Below are 15,508 nucleotides of genomic sequence, written 5' to 3' on the forward strand. Positions count from 1 at the left end.
ATTATGGTGTAAATAACAAATGGTAGGCTCAAGGGCTCGGAATGGAGGGGTCATTGGTGACCAGTTCGGTCTGTCGGTCTGTCGGTCTGTCGGTCTGTCGGTTTGTCGGTCTGCGGCCTCAGGTTGGCATGGTCTGGTCATGGGAATAACAAAACCGCTGAAGCTTAAACCAGGCGCGTGATCAGGTCGTGCTTACTGTTCCGCTCTAGCGATCTGTTTGTGAACAGTCCACTAAAGCCTAAAGGCAAACATCCGGGAGTTCGAAGCTTGTCAAGCACTGGTGTCAACAGTGTCACCAAGCAGCAGGAGAATGAGGGAAGGGAAATAGCGTCCAGTGATGGAGGGGCAAGGGTTGCTCCGGTAGGGATGCCTTGTGAAACCGGGGTCGAGTCCGGGGTTAACGATAAGAGTGGGGCCGGTAGCTGTCCTCGTCTGGTCTCATCCCGGTGAGTAGCGCCGACTTGGCGCGGCTCACCAACAATTGACCAGCAAGGGGCAATGTCAACATTATCAAAATTCATCATCATCAAATCCTCGTCCCTTCTTCCTCTACACAGTACACAGTACTACAGTAGGATCCCGACGTCGATTCAACAAATACCATTGTCCCCGCTTCCAGAATGATGTAGGACCGCCCTCATCTTAATTGGCCACGTCTTCGTCTTCAACCAGAGTGCACGATGCAAGAGCTAGACAAGGTCAAGACTACTTACATACGATGTGACCTAGTTGATTCTGTGCAAAGTACTCTAGATTTGCTCCTCCCGAACATGATTTCTGGTCCCCGTTTGCCCAATTCTTTCCGTACGCTCAACACCCTCGGAAGACCGACGTTCGGCCGGAGTGAGGGAGTAGTTAAAGTTATCTGTTGACATTGCCAACGTCTCTGGACCCCGTTTTCAGCTGGATTAGAACTTCCGCGTTACGGAAGGACCCTCCTCGCGGCAACTTTCAATCACCGAAAATAATCCCACCATTAACAACCTGTCCTCCGTTGACCAGGATCGACTGCAGCACATTTCCATGTATTGTCATGCCGGCAATTTCTCGAATGCCGGTCGACGGTCGTTCGGCCTGCTCTAGACCCTCAAGCCCACCAGGGTCAGGGCCCAGATCCAGCTTTGGTGGTTCGCTCTTCCCTGGCGTATTCTTGAGGTCCTTCGCCCACCTCTGCAGTTCATTTGACAGGACGATGAAGCCCGGATCGGCCATGGCGCTAAATCGCGCTATATCCCTATGATCGGCATGGATCCCTATTGCCGGGTACCCGGGGAGTACGGTCGAGTATTTCGGTACCACCTGTTCCATGTGGTCAAAACAGGCACCTTGGGCTGGTAGTTTGGCACACCATACACACCTCACCAATCCCTTGGATGGGGATCTCCTCATACACGCACGTAATCTTGATCCCATCCCCTTGCAATCGCAAGAGGGAGTGGAAGTCGTCTTGTATCCTGGCCAGCACCTCCGAGTCTCTACGGAGGACTTCTACTAGCCGGGTGTTTGTTCCTGAGACCAGGCCTGCTAACCGTGAGAGCCGTTGCCCGATTACAGCGAGATTGGTGCCAGAATGGGGCGTCCCGAGAAAGAGGATGCCTCGTGTGCATTTGAGAATCTGCTGGAGGTGTCTCTCGGGGCTGGCTCTTGATGACAGCAGTGCATCTTGGCAGACGAGACCGCCTAGACTGTGGCAAACGAATAGGATTGGTCTTTCATTCTGATGATGTTTATTGCGTGAGTTTATACGAGATATCAAAGCTGAGCGAAACGGCCGTGGAAACGTACAGTATCATCGGTCTCTCGATGAGCAGCAAGCCCCGTGAGCAAGTTCCTTGCGTGGTCACCAATCCGGTTCCCAGAGAGCCTCGAGCGCCAACCAATAATACCCGCATCGTAGCCAAAGCTGAGGATGCGGGCCTCAGGCACCCTTTCCGGGAGCAGACTTTCTGGCCATGGGGGGGAGCCTGGTGCTGCCCAGGTGTGTTCCCGATGGCCCGTGATACCGTGGATGAATAGGATGCTAAGGATATCAACATCAGCACCACCATCTCAGCATTATAGCATTCCTTGGCAAGAAAGTCAAGCAAGGCTCCCTCTCTCTAGCTTACTCTAGGTCGGCGCCACCGGGGGGATCGTGGAAAGTCCTCAGCCCTAGCTTGGCATCAGGATGCTGCTGTGACGGGCCATCCGGCATTCTCCGAAACCACCGGTCGCTCAAAGATCGCCGGCCTTTAGGCGCCTGGGTCACCTGGACCATGTTCTCGTCATTGACATCCCATGTCGAGGGAAATTTGTAGGATGGCGGACTGGTCCTGTTGCTGGGAGAGGGAGGGAAGGTTGGCGACGCGGGCACCGTGCTGTGCAGGGGGTAGTCATACTTCTCCCGTGCCTGCAGGGCTTCAAGCGCCATTCCGAGAGGCCCAACCAGCTTGTCTTTGAGCATTCGTGGCAGGGTTTTGGGCGTGCAGGCCGCTTGAAGTTGGCTGGTTGGAGAGGAGGATTTCTAGGTTCGGCCGAGCGAAAAGATGTCGCCGACAAATACCTACCTAGGTACCTCACCTTTGCGCAACCATGCGACCTACCTAGTCCTATATTTAAATATGACCGAAGCCTTCCCTTGCGAGAGAATCGTTCCGCCCTGGAGTCTGCCAACTGTTCCTTCGTGTCCTCTCCTCCGCCCGGCTTGTTGCAAATAAATACCTGCCCAAGAAAAAAGGGGCCATCAATACTCAGCCATGCACAAGGTTGCAACACTTACAACGTCGTGGGCTCCCAGGGAGAAAGAGAGAAACGCACCCACGTTTAGTGGCACTGGCCCTGCTGGTGCGACTCTTGCCGGCGGCCAGAGCAGCAGCCGGCCCAACAAATCGAAGGCCGCTCCCGAGGTATGTACATACGAATACGGGTGCTTATAATGGAGGGCCCGAGGCGGGGAGTACATACATGCATACCAAGCTGCAAGCAGACACTCATATCCAACCAGGCAGTCCAGAAAACTCAGAGGTTACATGTGCATGGCGATACCATCAAATCCAGCATTGTCGGCGGACACGTCGCCAACAATGGCGAGATCCTCTTCAAGGGCAAGAGCAAGAGCAAGAGCCCAGCACCGCAGCCAAAAGTGGTGGTGGTGCATAATAATGATGGAACTGATGCGACTGCCGCAGTGATCGTTGATGGGTCATTGAAGCTCTCTATGGTTTGTGAATCGCTGGAAACAAACGGCATCACATTCGCTGGAGATGACGATGATGATCTCTGAGGGGTTGAGCTGAGCGATGCTAGTAACTTTTATTCGAGAGAAGAAAGAAAGACGGCTTGAAGCGGTACAAATGCATCGATAAGAGAGCGAGGAATTTCTAGAGCTTAGGCAGGTAATCAGACCTCGGTTTTGCCCGAGCCTCTGTCCTCTCGTTCCACTCCACCAGGACAATGTTTCGTCGGTCAACTTTCGGTCGTCTTCAAGGGTATGATAGGACGCCGGCCGGATGACTCACGAATTGGCCGCCATGATGCACCCTATCGCAGTACTCAGTGCGTGATTGATCATGCATGCAATGCACAAGACGGCATGCATCCAGCCACGCCGCTCTGCCTGACCTATGCGCATAGCTCAAATTTGATAATCGGGACCTTTTTGCTCATCGAAGAAATTGTCTCAATTGCCGACAAGGCTGTAAACTAGGCAAACTAACGAGAAGATGGTGGCGGCGGCGTGTGGTGGTGGTGGTAACCACCACATTGCAGGTCGCGGCCTCCATCTCCAGCAGCATGTCACTTTTCCGTCATCTTCCGCTACGTTACAAAATATTCGCAAAGATTTGATCCCATAAACTCCCCTCTCTTGGCGTATGGGAAGTGTTAAATTAATGTTCCGTCCAAGGTGCACGACAAAGGCACACTTCCATGTTACTCCCCCTGCGTCAACAGTTCATATGTCTGCACCTCCAACCCCAGGGCTGCGCCCGCGGCCCCTGGGCGACCTCGAGCAAGGCTATTCCGAGGATCAAGAAAACTGGAGCGACGATCCCAGCAACAGGCAGGATGAGCCAGAGACACCAAGACGGAAGCCAAGGCGTCATGTCCTACCGAGCCGTCTCGGTCAGTCATCTTTTATGCCCGGGGGACAAACCGTCCCTTACGGACATCTTAGTCCTCGTCAAGAATATAGCGAGCCATTTGCCCCGGGGCCAAGGCTGAGGCCGTATTACACACCGGACCAGTGGTATTCAAGCCCGCCCGGCAGCTTCTCCCAGGACTCTGGGCACTACTCTGCCGGCCAATACGGCACCAGCTACATTCCGGCGCCTCATCCAGAGTCAAACCCATTTTTACAAAGCCCCTATCACCCAAGCATGCCTGCTGGGCAGCCTCCCTTCGGCTACACGCCTCCTTATCAACCGCCGGCACCGCAGCAGCTTAGTCCGTCTTTCCCTGATAGGCCAACGAGCATACGACTCCCGTCCATCCGAGTGAAGGAGAGCCAACAAAAGGACGCCGAGAGGGGTAGAGAGGCTGATGAGCAGCACTGGCGGGAGCGCAGTCGCCAGCGGGAGCGCGAAAGAAAAGAGGCAGAGAAGGCCGAGAAGGCAGAGAAGGCCAAAAAGAAGGAGCGCGAGCGCGAGCGGGAGAGGGAGTCGAGTAGGCTCCAACGAGAGAAGCTCGAGCTCAAAGTAAAAGGGCTTCAACAGCAACTCCGTCTGGAGAAGAGCAAAAGGTCTGACCCTGTTGGGGTTGAAGCCACCCTGCAGGGCCTGGTAAACCAGGTGCGCGATCTGCGAGAACAGGAAAACCAGCGGAGGTGGACCGAGACAAGACTCGACCCCGTCGCTCAGCTCCTCCAGGGCCTTGCCGATTTGGCAGACACCAGGCGAGCGGGCTCGTACCAACAGGACCGATTATCATGGCCCGGCGGGTTTTCTCCCAGGCCCAGATTGCCGACGAGAGGTGACCTTAGCGATGTCAGTTACGACACGGTGCAGAGAAGCCGGATTGAGGAAGTGGTGATAGATGTCCTTGGCCGATTGACGGCTAGTGGCGAGCAGGAGAAGGATCGCTTGCCTTTGCCCGCGGCATCACAACCCACCACGCGAGGCGCCAGGGAAAACTCTCACACCGACGACAGACCCCCGCGGGGGCTGCCTCCAGAATGGCAAGACGAGGAATTTAGCGCTGCGTCACCTCGCCCTCGCTTTGGTGACGCGCCGGGCGACTTCGACGGCGACGCGTACCGGGGTCCTTCACCGCCCCGTCATCGTTTCGGGGCCACGCCGGGGGCGGCGCCATCAGCCCCGAAACCCGGGAGACGGCAAGCCACCGCGCCGGCCAACATCGAGGTCGCGATGTCCGGCTCCAACAAACGGGCACACGAATCCGACCTGAGCAGCGAGTACACTTCGGCCGCGGACCGCGGAAGCCATCCGGCTCCCGAGTCCCGGGGAGCCTTGCCCCGGCGGACGCGGGAGCCCCGCAGGTCCGAGTCCCACCGGTCGCCAGGCGCCAGGAAGGGCCCGCAGTCTACTGGATCCCGCGGCCACGCCGTTTCCTTGGAAAATCAGGACCCTGCGGGCGACCCATCGGCGGTAGGCGACATCGGGGAGTATGGCTTTTCGGGGTCCGATACCGAGGACGGAGCACGGGGACCGCGTCAGGCGCGGCCTTATCGCTTCGCCGGCGAAAAGGTCCAGGGCTCCCGGTACAACCCCCGAGACGCTCGAGCGCCGACACCTCCCCCCGAGGTGCCTGATGCGCCAATGGACGAGTTGGGTGGTGGACGGGCGTGGAGAGCGGCCGGTGGGCGAGAACGGGGCCCGCGCCGAGTGGCTCGGGTCGATAGCTGGTCAGACGACGGAGACGAACCTTAGGGAGGCGGAATATGGGTCGCCTCGCCGTTGACTCTGGGGCGATAGCATGTAACTATGCTGGAAAGCAGCCGTTACCGTATGTTAGGCTTGGGCTGGTCTACGTTGAAATTACCTAGATTGGACAGTTCCCGATCAGCTGTATTGAGTGGAATAAAAGGGGCGATCCCGACATGGAACTCACAACACCATAAGATCCTAGAAACGGCATCATCTTACTTAACAATCGGCTTCGGTTTCAATCAGTGAAGCCTACGATACCACAGCCCCAAACCCAACACAGACGCCATCGACATAACGCAACGCTAGCCAACCCATATACTACAACCTCTTCCCTATTTCCCCACTTTCTTACTGTCGCCAGTCTTCTTACTCTCCCCTGTCTTCTTCACCTCCTTGACCTTCTTAACCTCCTTGGTCTTCTTGGCTTCTTTAGGATCCTTAGTTTTCTTACTCTCCCCAGTCTTCTTCACCTCCGCAGGCTTCTTGCTCGCCCCAGCCTTCTTGGCATCTCTAGTTTTCTTGACCTCTGGAGACTTCTTGGCTTCCCCGGCCTTCTTAACCTCCCTACTCTTCTTAGCTTCCCCAGACTTCTTGGCCTCAACGGGCTTCTTGACCTCCTCGACCTTCTTGACTTCCGCAGCCTTTCCTGCGACCTTCGCCGCCGGCTTCTCTTCCTCCTCCTCACTTTCCTCCTCATCCTCATCTTCACTCTCCTCCTCCTCGTCATCTTCCTCTTCATCGCTCTCTTCTTCTTCATCATCCTCATCGTCTTCTTCTTCATCATCATCCTCCTCGTCACTGCTCTCCCGCCCGGGCTCCTCGCGGATCGTCTCGGCACGCTCAACGGCCGCAATCTCATCCGGGCTAGCGGGCGTCACTGCCGCGCCGCGCAACTCCCGCACGGGGGGGTCCACATCCTGCGGTTTCCAGCCCGTCGTCGTCGGCGACTGAATCGGGGCGGGCGCGCTCGACGCCTTCCACCCCGACGTGGTTGGCGATTGGAGGCCTGCTCCTGCTGTGGCCGCTGCGGGGGATGTGGAGGTGGTGGTTACGGTGGGGCTGGTTGTGGTCGGGGAGGAGGGGTTGCTGTCCTTGCCGTGGACCTTGTTTCGGAGGGATTGCAGGTGGACTTGCTTTGCCTTGGCGGCGACTTCCTCGGCGATGGTGCGGACGGGGAGGGTGGCCTTTTCGGCGGCTTTCGAGACCGCCGCGACCCTCTCGATGGTGGTCTTGGGCGCCGGAGCCGGCGGTGCCTTGGGTGCGGCGGGAGGAGCTTGCTTGGGCGCCTGGCTGATCGAGGGTTGGGTGAACTCGTCGTAGTACATGGTGACGTGCTGCTTGAGCTCGCCATACTCGTTCCACTCTTCGATCTCAACGAGGTCCTGTGGAAGGATATTGTCAGTAAGATGGTGGAAAAGTTGTAATGGAGTTCACCTACTCCCAAGATCATGCCCATCTGCACAAGCCCCGGGAGCTTGCGCTGACGGCCGCTCTCATCCTTTCCAGCGCGGCGGCCCCATAGCATGCGGGCCTTCTCATCGGTGGCAATATCGAGGGCCTTGAACGGGACGCGGTTGGCGCGCAAGATGGTCTCGAGACGCGACGTCGCAGTGACGATATGGGAGGAACCCGCGGTCAAAGAGGTGTAGATGTACAGTGCGGGGTCGGTTGAGTACGACTTGGCCTCGCTGCCCTCGGACGCCATGGTGATGGTAGTTGGTCTTTAAAAAGAACTTAGAACTTGAAGCTCTTTGTCGATGTTCCAACTCCGAGGTTGGGTTTCTGGGGGCAGCTCGGGTAGGTTCCTTGGTTCCTGGGTCGCTGAAGGAGGGGCACAGTCGACCACTTTTGCGGGGTAGCTTGAGAAGAAGGAGGGGCACTCGTCCACCAAGAAAGGAAGCAGCTTTGGAGAGACACGAATAAATGCCTGACGGTTTATTTTTGGAGGAAAGTAAAAAAGAACAAGGAACAGAGAGTTGAGGAGCAAAGAACTTGAAACGTTAAACTCACCCAACCCAACGGTCCGGCACTGTGTTTGGGAAAGGGAGAACTCTGCGGCATAAGACATGAAACAGTGGTCCAACGCGCATTCCCGATGATGCAATGCAAACGTCTCGCACGATCGGTTCTGATGTTGGCACCAGATCTCATCGAAACATGTAATTGGGCGGGGGCTTATCCGATTTCTCAAAGGATAAACATTCCAGCTTCCTAGGCTTTGTTGCGGTACACCGAAGGACGTTTTCGAGAAACAGGACAAGGCGGTCCGACGAGCGACTGTGACACCACCACAGAACAAACTTGGACAGCTTAGTCCGAGCCCCGTGATGCAGGCGCGGGTCTAAGTACACCTCCTTGTCCTCAGGTACTTGCTGATGACAGTCCGCTTGGACGGGTTGGTGATCCTCCTAGAAAGGTTAAGGAAAGCTCTGCTAGTCCTGACGGGACAAAGGCGCTCCACGACACCACAAAGGGTTGGACCTCTCGAGTCTTTCTCCGCCAGGACCACTGATGCCGGAACCAGCAGGATGACGGGGATAGAGAAGACAACTTATATAGCAGCCTTTGCGGGGACCATGGGAACCTCAGATTAAGCCGGCAGACAGTCTGTTCCTACGCCGACTCTTTCCTGTCCGCGTGCCGGTCAGCTGTCAATCACCATGTGCCTAATCGGCCTCTTGCTCCCTCTGAAGCCCAAGAAGCAGACCCGAACGCACAGGTCCAAGGGCTCAAGTCATAGACACTCTAGCCATGGACACTCTAGTCATAGACGCTCTGAGCGCCCACATCGAGAAAGATCTCATCGGCGAGAAAAAGAGGAACCGAGAAATTCGGCCGCGGTAGCCGAAGAAGCCTTGACACGGTTATGCCTGTCGCTCGAGCAAAGCCTCCTAGATGAGCAGCAAAGATGGCGAGAGCAAGACCGACTGGACATGTCGGAGAGGCGCCGCCTGGGGCTCGAACGAGACCGGACGCCGTTCGAAGAAGCGCCGCCATATAGCGTCAGGGACACCATGCGCCAGCCGACGCCAGAACCCCAGTACCAGAACGGGATAGCCGACAGCCCCCGAAGCCGGGAGAGGGAGAGCGACTCGACTGGCTCGATCCACTGCTGCCGCAACTGCGTCTGCGCCCGCTGTGGTCATGGCAGCGTCAAATGCCCGACGATGGCCGAACTCGATGACACCACCCGGGTCAGAGCCTTCATGAACGACGGCGCGGATTCGTGGAGGCGGCGGGATTGAGCGGTTGGTGGTCCACACGCACTTTACAGACTGGCCCGATGTGTGGCAACGTTGGTGGTCGAGACTCTTACGACTTCGCACTGCAGTACTGTGCGGCTTTCATTTGTTTGACGAATTCAGACGGAGTCCTGGTTAGGTTGGATCATTTTGTATCAGGGGACGACTGATGCCGCCTGAGGGTTAGCTTGTGATAGCTTCATCATCCGCAAATTGACGTTCAGGTTCACACAACGGATACCGATGTGCCTGTAATTAACCCATATTGGAAAGGGGGTTATCCGCCGACCTGGGCTGTCCTTGTTTAAATCCCACGGCCGAAATAACCTTCTGCCAAGCCCGGATGGAGGTTTCATCACCAGGGTCTTGGGACCTCTTTACGGATCCCTTCATCTTGAAATCAAGCGCAACATGCGCGGTTGTCGACAGATGAATGATACATCGCCATGCTGTGCTTTGTTGGAAAAAATGATGCCGTCACACAACTGGTGCAGTCAGCCAGCCAGCCTCAAAACCTGTCGCTAACTCGGCCGGTTTTCGCCGTCCTAAATCCCCTGTCTAGTGTAGGCTTCTTTTTTTACCCTCGTCGTGACACAGCGCGAGGGGCCACACGAACAGGATGACAGTGGCATGCCCCCCCGACAGGCGCGACACCGCCGCAACAAACCATGTCACACCTGTCGCTTCTGGAAATTTCGCGCAGATAACGAGGGAGTCAGGGAGTGTAGCTCGTGCAGGTTGTCAGCCCAACTGTTGAGACATTTCTTGCAGAGTCTGCAGATATGTGCCGAAACGTGGCAAGCAAGAAAAGGCTTTACCTGCACGATGCCATCATTCGCCATCTCATCCGATTGATGAGTTGTTACCCGTTGCTGCCCGCCGGCAGCCAAGCTCAGGCCATGGAAGCGTTTTGCAGAGGTCGGATTGGAGCAAGGATGCCGTGAGCGGCATGCCAAAAGCTGCAGGTCTGTCCGTTCGAAACGATTGGTCGGTGCTCCCTTACCCCTGGCTGTTCCTGCAGATGGGACCGCAGTCAGCCAATGGTGAACGGTCGTTTGCAGAAAACCCTGCCCCACCTTTTGCGCCTGCAAGGTACGCGGTTTTCGTCCGACCATTGCGTGGCAACCCTGGCCCCTCCCGCCCTGGGAGCCCAGTCAGCTCCGAGCAATCGCTGCCGGCACAGGAACCAGGGTCGCAAGCCGCTGTGCCAGGTCGAATTGCTGCCCAGGTGCCCTAAAAGGGAGGATTCCCCAGCTCATCCGATCCGCGCTCCCTTTTTTCCCCCTTCCTCACCCACAGCGCATCCCAGCAGCTATCCACTCTTTTGACCTTCCCGGCGTCAGCCTTACACTCTTTTATACAAACCAACCGTTAGAGATTCACCAATTCTTCAAACACAAACCAGTTCTCGTTGATCTCTTCTTCACCGAAACGACCTCATAACTTATCGTCACGTTTACGATCCTCCGCGACGACAAACACTCCCAAAAGAAACCAGCCAATTCCGGTCCAACCAACACACTCAGTCACAATGCAATTCAAGAGCATCATCGCCGTCCTGGCCACTGTCGGCTTTGCCATGGCCACCGCGGACGAGGGCGACATCACCACGACGTCGACCCAGACGCTGACCAAGACAGTCACCATCACTGAGTGCAACCCGACGGCGACCAACTGCCCCGGCCGCACCTCCACCACCACCTCCACCTTCACCACCTGGGCCTCCTTCCCGCTGTCCAACTCGACCAGCAGCACCGGCCCCACCGCCAGCTCCTCCTTCGTCATCCCCAGCTCCGCCTACACCACCCCGACCTCGGGCAGCGGCGGCGACGAGGAGACTCCTTCCCAGACCACCAGCGCGAGTTCCACGGCCTCGACCGCCGCTGCTGCTGGCCTGTTCGTCCAGCCCGCCGTGTTCCTTGGTGTCCTCGGTGCCGGTGCCGCTCTCTTCGCTTAAGCGTGCCCGTCTGTTCCGAGGGCACAGTGAGGGGAGGGAGTAGATGGAAGGCTTTTAACTAGCTTGGCATTGGCATTGGCGACTATACCCTGACCAACATCTTTTGCTTTGTTTTATTCTTCGTGGTCTATATTACTTAATTCTCTGGAGATGAGGTGTTTGGAGCTTTTTTGGTTGGGAAGGACAGGGGAAGGGGGATGACTTTTGAATGGTCTACTGGCGGGCATGTTGGACATTAGATGATGGGCTCTACCCTGACTGGTATGGCTTTGACATTATGGCGCGGGAGTTTGACCCGGCGTATTCTGTGTTGCTCACGCATGATACCCGGCATGAATGAAAAGATAAAACTCACTCGTCCTGCCTCTTAGTGTCTCACCCCAATGAATGTTTATCTGATGCGCTCATCTCGTCCATCCACTTGATGTCTTAGCCTAGCCCTATCATCGGCCAACGATGGCGCCATGCATGGCGCCATGCAATGAGCTCCCAAGTGATCTGCGATGGCAGCGCTGATCTGACGATCTGGATCGATTCGGCACCTGCATGCTGTACTTGGCAAGCCCATATTTCCCCACGGGGCAACAATGCTTTAAACGACTTGATGATCCAACGGCTTAGTGTATAGGTTTGTGTCCTCTATCACATTGCAATCTTAGGAACGAGTCAGACATGGAGCATCTTGGTGGGGTCAGCGATGAAGTAGCAAGTCCAAGCTAATATATGCTTCTTGGCCTCACATCTTTTACCCCGTGGGCACTCACAGTCTCACCATGATAGATCATCCTCATCCCGCACAATACATTTGTGCCTCCAACTCCTTCAAGTCATGCCCCCTTCTCTTTGCTACATCCCACGCTGTCAACCCCTTACCGTCTTTGATAGTCTGATCAACATTATCCGCCACTAGCAGAGCCCTGATGATATCCACCTTGCCATCACTCATTGCCAGATGCAGCACCGTCCGCCCCCTCTTGTTCACCAAATTAACATCCGCTCCCCTTCTCACCAAACACAGCACCACATCCAAGCACTGCTTCCCCACCGCCAGGCATAGGGGCGTATTGCCCTCGACATCCCTGACGTCGATAACCGGCAACGCCCCGCCGTCGAGCAGAACCCGCACCGTTGCCGGATAGCCCCCCGACGCGGCCGCATGGAGGGCCGTCCGCATCTCATTGTCGACAACACGCACCAGCTCCGTGCCGCCCCGCTGAGACGCTAGCAACAACCCGCAGACATCGGCATGGCCCGCGGCCGCGGCGCCGTGGAGGGGCGTGCAGCCCGTGGTGTCCTGCTGCATAGGGTCCGCCCCCTTTTCCAGCAGCAGCCAGACGACCGGCGCATAGCCGCGCGTCGCCGCAATATGTAACGGCGTAAAGCCGTGCTTGGTCTTCGCGTTTACCCCTGCGCTTATCCCCGCCCCCGCCGCTGTCCTCGGCTGGTGCTCAAGTAGCATCCACAGCAGCGACGACGACGCCGACGACGCCCCACCACCACCACCACCACTCCCACCACTTCCACCGCCACCCCCAGGACTCCAACGCTGCACCGCAGCATGCAACGGCGCAAACCCAAACACATCCGCCCTCTCCAAGCTCGCCCCGCCCTGCAACAACAACCACGCGGCCATGCCGCGGCCATATTCCACCGCCCACCTCAGCGCCGTCTGCCCCCTCTCATCCACCCAATCCACGTCCACCCCGCGCTTCACCAACAACCGCACCAGCGGATCGCGGCCCTCGCTCGCCGCCCACTGCAGCAGCGTGCGCCCATCCCCACCACCCCCCTCCCCACCTCCCTCCCCACCCCCCAACGGCGAATGGACATCAGCGCCCGCGACAACAAGCGTCTTCGCCACGAGCATATGGCCGCGGTGCACGGCCCAGCGCAGGGCGGTTTGGTGGCGGGAGTGGATGTGGTCGGTGAGGTTGAGGTCCGCGTCGTGGGTGATGAGGAGCTGGAGGAAGGTGGGTTGGAGGTGCCGGGCGGCCCAGTGGAGGGGGGTTTCGCCCGAGCGGGTGGTGGCGTTGAGCGGGACGAGGTGGGAGCCGCGGGTTTGGATGAGGGCGGTGAGGCCGAAGTAGGCGGCGAGGTGGAGCCCCGTGACGTCCGAGTCTTGTTGGAAAGGGAAGTCGGACATGGCTTGGAAGGCGGTTTGGAGGGTCGCCGTGTTGGTCAGGAACTCCCAGGCGCGCTGCTTCACCATGCCCCGGACGCCCCGGAAGACGTGGTCGCCCCAGTGATCGACGGCGTATCGCAGGAAGGGGTATTGCTTAAGGCGATCGTCTCGTTCCTGTTGGGTGCGCAGGGCGGTGGAGAAATTGCCAAAGCAGATATAGACGAGACACGTCGTTGCGAGGTAGGAGTGGGCGTCTTGGAGAATACCGCTTTTCCGGAGATGCTCGACGGCGGTATGATGGGTCAACCGGACCGTTCTGCCGTCGAGGTCGACTAGGACGATCCCCGCACACGCCAGAGTAATGTCCTGATCTGTCAAGAGCCGGTCCCTGTGAAGGGCCGTGTCTGTCTCCTTGACACCCAGCGCATGTATTAGCTCGTCCAGGGACAGTGGTCGTTCCGCATAGACAAGCCATTTCAGCACCTTGATGGCCAGGCTCCTCTTCCACTCGGCTTGGTGCTGAATTTGGTCGAGCGCTTTGGCGTAGACCGCGTCTAGGTCTGTGGGAAGCTCTGCAATGCCCAGCTCCAGGTCCTCGAGCGTTCGTTTGGAAGCCAGGGACTCGACATGTAACCGTACAAGAAGGAACCTACGAATTGGGATGCATGTGAGCATGTGAGCATGTGATGTTTATACATGTTGATGTAATCAGAAACTTCCTTTGCCGAATCAACTTACATCCCCTGTGAGCGGCTGATGATGGTGTCCACTGCCTTCTTGAAAAACCGAGGATCCTTCTGTGTGCCCTTTTCCACTAGTTTCTTGAGCCAGTCGGTGTTGTTGATACGGTTCTCAAAATACGTCGCGATGTCGTTTACATCCGTCTGTACCCGTATCATCTTGTCCGCTTTGATCCTGTCGTTGATGGTTGTCATGGGGCGTGAGGTGAACAGGATCCTAGTCCGCTTGGGAAGCTGGTCCAGTGCTCTCACAAAGTTGCTAGCTGTGTGTTCCGGGGGCTCGTCGAGGCACTCGTCCAGGGCGTCGACGACAATAAAGACTTTTGTAAACGCCCTGATCTCGGACTTGATCATGTCGATGTACTCGTCAGGCCCCAATGGTATGTTTTTTGCCCTCATGTTCTCGTAAACCGCTTGAACCTCGGGCGTGGCGCCGTCTCGCTGGCGGAGAAGCTGATGTAAAAGATGGGCGAGTAGTTTATCGTATGTTTGTTGTCTCTGCTCTGAGTAGTCGAAGTACACATAGAGACACGCAAAGTCTTTCGACGAGTATTTGACGAGGAGGTGGTGGATGACGGTCGACCTAGGCTCTGGTATCAGATCGGGGGGCTTTCTAGCATACCGGGGACTATGCAGTCTAGCCTACACTAGAATTGTTTTACCGGCACCGACTAAAGGGAAAAGGTCAACCCGTAGTCAGACTCGGAGGCGCTTCGGATCCAATACTCACGCTCACCAACCAGCCACAGCTTTCTCACGCCATCGGCTTCCTTCCAGTCGATAAAGTCCTGCGACCTCAGCAGCCATCGGCCCGAGCCCGGGGATTGTTTAGCTGCTCGTAGATACTGATGTTGCTTGATATCGAACCTAAACGGCGAACGAGAAAAGGCATCCTTGGGACCGGACGGTGACGATGTGGTGCTGGTATCTTGGAGTCCCATGAATATAAAACCCTCAAAGCTCTCAACTAATTTCTGGACACGCGTACTCACGGTAGATGTGACGGGTTTCTATATTGCAGGCGATGTTAGTGCGCCTCGATGACGAAGAGATGGTGATGTTCATATTCACGTCGTGTGATGATTAGAAAAAGAAAACACGGCCTTACTGCTCGTATATGTAACACCCCCTTGGATATCAACTTTCTGAGCCAAAATAGACTGGTCATACCCCTTTGACAGCCCAGCTCCTCCTCCCCTGGTTGATTCTAGAGCATCGTCAGTGACCCACGGGAGCAAATTCTTCCCTAAGAAATGAGATTACCAAAGTTCACGCCTTGCGAATTTTGCACCGTATCCGCAATAATGGATTTATTGACATTCCCAAGATGGATACCAGCCGTTGGCGGATAAGTTGGGTGAGAAGTTGTACCGGCATCCTCCCAACTGATAGAGGACGCGGCGGGCACCTGAAGCCGCTGAGAAGGATCCATGCTGCCGAAAGCTTTAACGGGTTGCCCAAGGGCAGAAAAAATCACTTTCAAAGGATGGGTCGCCGTCCTTTTCTGTGTTGGTTTGACTCTTCACAAGCGGTTTGGAGTTGCTGCGAACGGCAAGGCTCTCTCAGAGAAGTTGTATTGGAGA

At 56.5% G+C, this 15,508-nt stretch overlaps 7 protein-coding genes across 7 annotated transcripts; 3 read left to right on the top strand and 4 right to left on the bottom strand.

Moving 5' to 3' along the window:
• Nucleotides 1-951: 951 nt before the first annotated feature.
• F5144DRAFT_543848 (uncharacterized protein) lies at nt 952-2,410 on the bottom strand (the record flags this gene model as incomplete). The annotated part of the gene is made up of 4 exons (XM_066787272.1): nt 952-1,299; nt 1,358-1,717; nt 1,786-2,020; nt 2,109-2,410. 4 exons carry the CDS (start codon nt 2,408-2,410, stop codon nt 952-954), a joined length of 1,245 nt encoding a protein of 414 aa, XP_066649152.1.
• Nucleotides 2,411-3,430: 1,020 nt separating this feature from the next.
• F5144DRAFT_64775 (uncharacterized protein) lies at nt 3,431-6,162 on the top strand. The gene has a single exon (XM_066792930.1). It carries the CDS (start codon nt 3,852-3,854, stop codon nt 5,862-5,864), a length of 2,013 nt encoding a protein of 670 aa, XP_066649153.1. The 5' UTR covers nt 3,431-3,851; the 3' UTR covers nt 5,865-6,162.
• Nucleotides 6,031-7,684, bottom strand: F5144DRAFT_64760 (uncharacterized protein). Its single transcript, XM_066792925.1, has 2 exons — nt 7,303-7,684; nt 6,031-7,246 (listed from the first exon to the last, which is right to left on the bottom strand). The coding sequence occupies exons 1-2, from the start codon at nt 7,567-7,569 to the stop codon at nt 6,197-6,199; spliced, it is 1,317 nt and encodes a 438-aa protein (XP_066649154.1). The 5' UTR covers nt 7,570-7,684; the 3' UTR covers nt 6,031-6,196.
• Nucleotides 7,685-8,047: 363 nt separating this feature from the next.
• Nucleotides 8,048-9,389, top strand: F5144DRAFT_64788 (uncharacterized protein). Its single transcript, XM_066792935.1, has one exon. It carries the CDS (start codon nt 8,525-8,527, stop codon nt 9,107-9,109), a length of 585 nt encoding a protein of 194 aa, XP_066649155.1. The 5' UTR covers nt 8,048-8,524; the 3' UTR covers nt 9,110-9,389.
• Nucleotides 9,390-10,274: 885 nt separating this feature from the next.
• F5144DRAFT_557585 (uncharacterized protein) lies at nt 10,275-11,508 on the top strand. The gene has a single exon (XM_066788034.1). The coding sequence runs from the start codon at nt 10,638-10,640 to the stop codon at nt 11,061-11,063; it is 426 nt and encodes a 141-aa protein (XP_066649156.1). The 5' UTR covers nt 10,275-10,637; the 3' UTR covers nt 11,064-11,508.
• A 516-nt stretch (nt 11,509-12,024) lies between these two features.
• F5144DRAFT_458613 (ankyrin repeat-containing domain protein) lies at nt 12,025-12,390 on the bottom strand (the record flags this gene model as incomplete). Its single annotated transcript, XM_066784967.1, has 1 exon — nt 12,025-12,390. A coding segment is annotated over one exon (366 nt), but the record flags the coding sequence as incomplete, so codon positions are not given.
• A 1,287-nt stretch (nt 12,391-13,677) lies between these two features.
• On the bottom strand, nt 13,678-15,252 carry F5144DRAFT_64935 (uncharacterized protein). Its single transcript, XM_066792963.1, has 6 exons — nt 15,189-15,252; nt 15,034-15,132; nt 14,656-14,935; nt 14,572-14,596; nt 13,926-14,508; nt 13,678-13,852 (listed from the first exon to the last, which is right to left on the bottom strand). Exons 2-6 carry the CDS (start codon nt 15,091-15,093, stop codon nt 13,835-13,837), a joined length of 966 nt encoding a protein of 321 aa, XP_066649158.1. The 5' UTR covers nt 15,094-15,132; nt 15,189-15,252; the 3' UTR covers nt 13,678-13,834.
• Nucleotides 15,253-15,508: the final 256 nt, after the last annotated feature.

The sequence above is a fragment of the Chaetomium tenue genome (assembly GCF_020726465.1).
Source record: "Chaetomium tenue strain MPI-SDFR-AT-0079 chromosome Unknown F5144scaffold_1, whole genome shotgun sequence".
NCBI classification, from domain to species: domain Eukaryota; kingdom Fungi; phylum Ascomycota; class Sordariomycetes; order Sordariales; family Chaetomiaceae; genus Chaetomium; species Chaetomium tenue.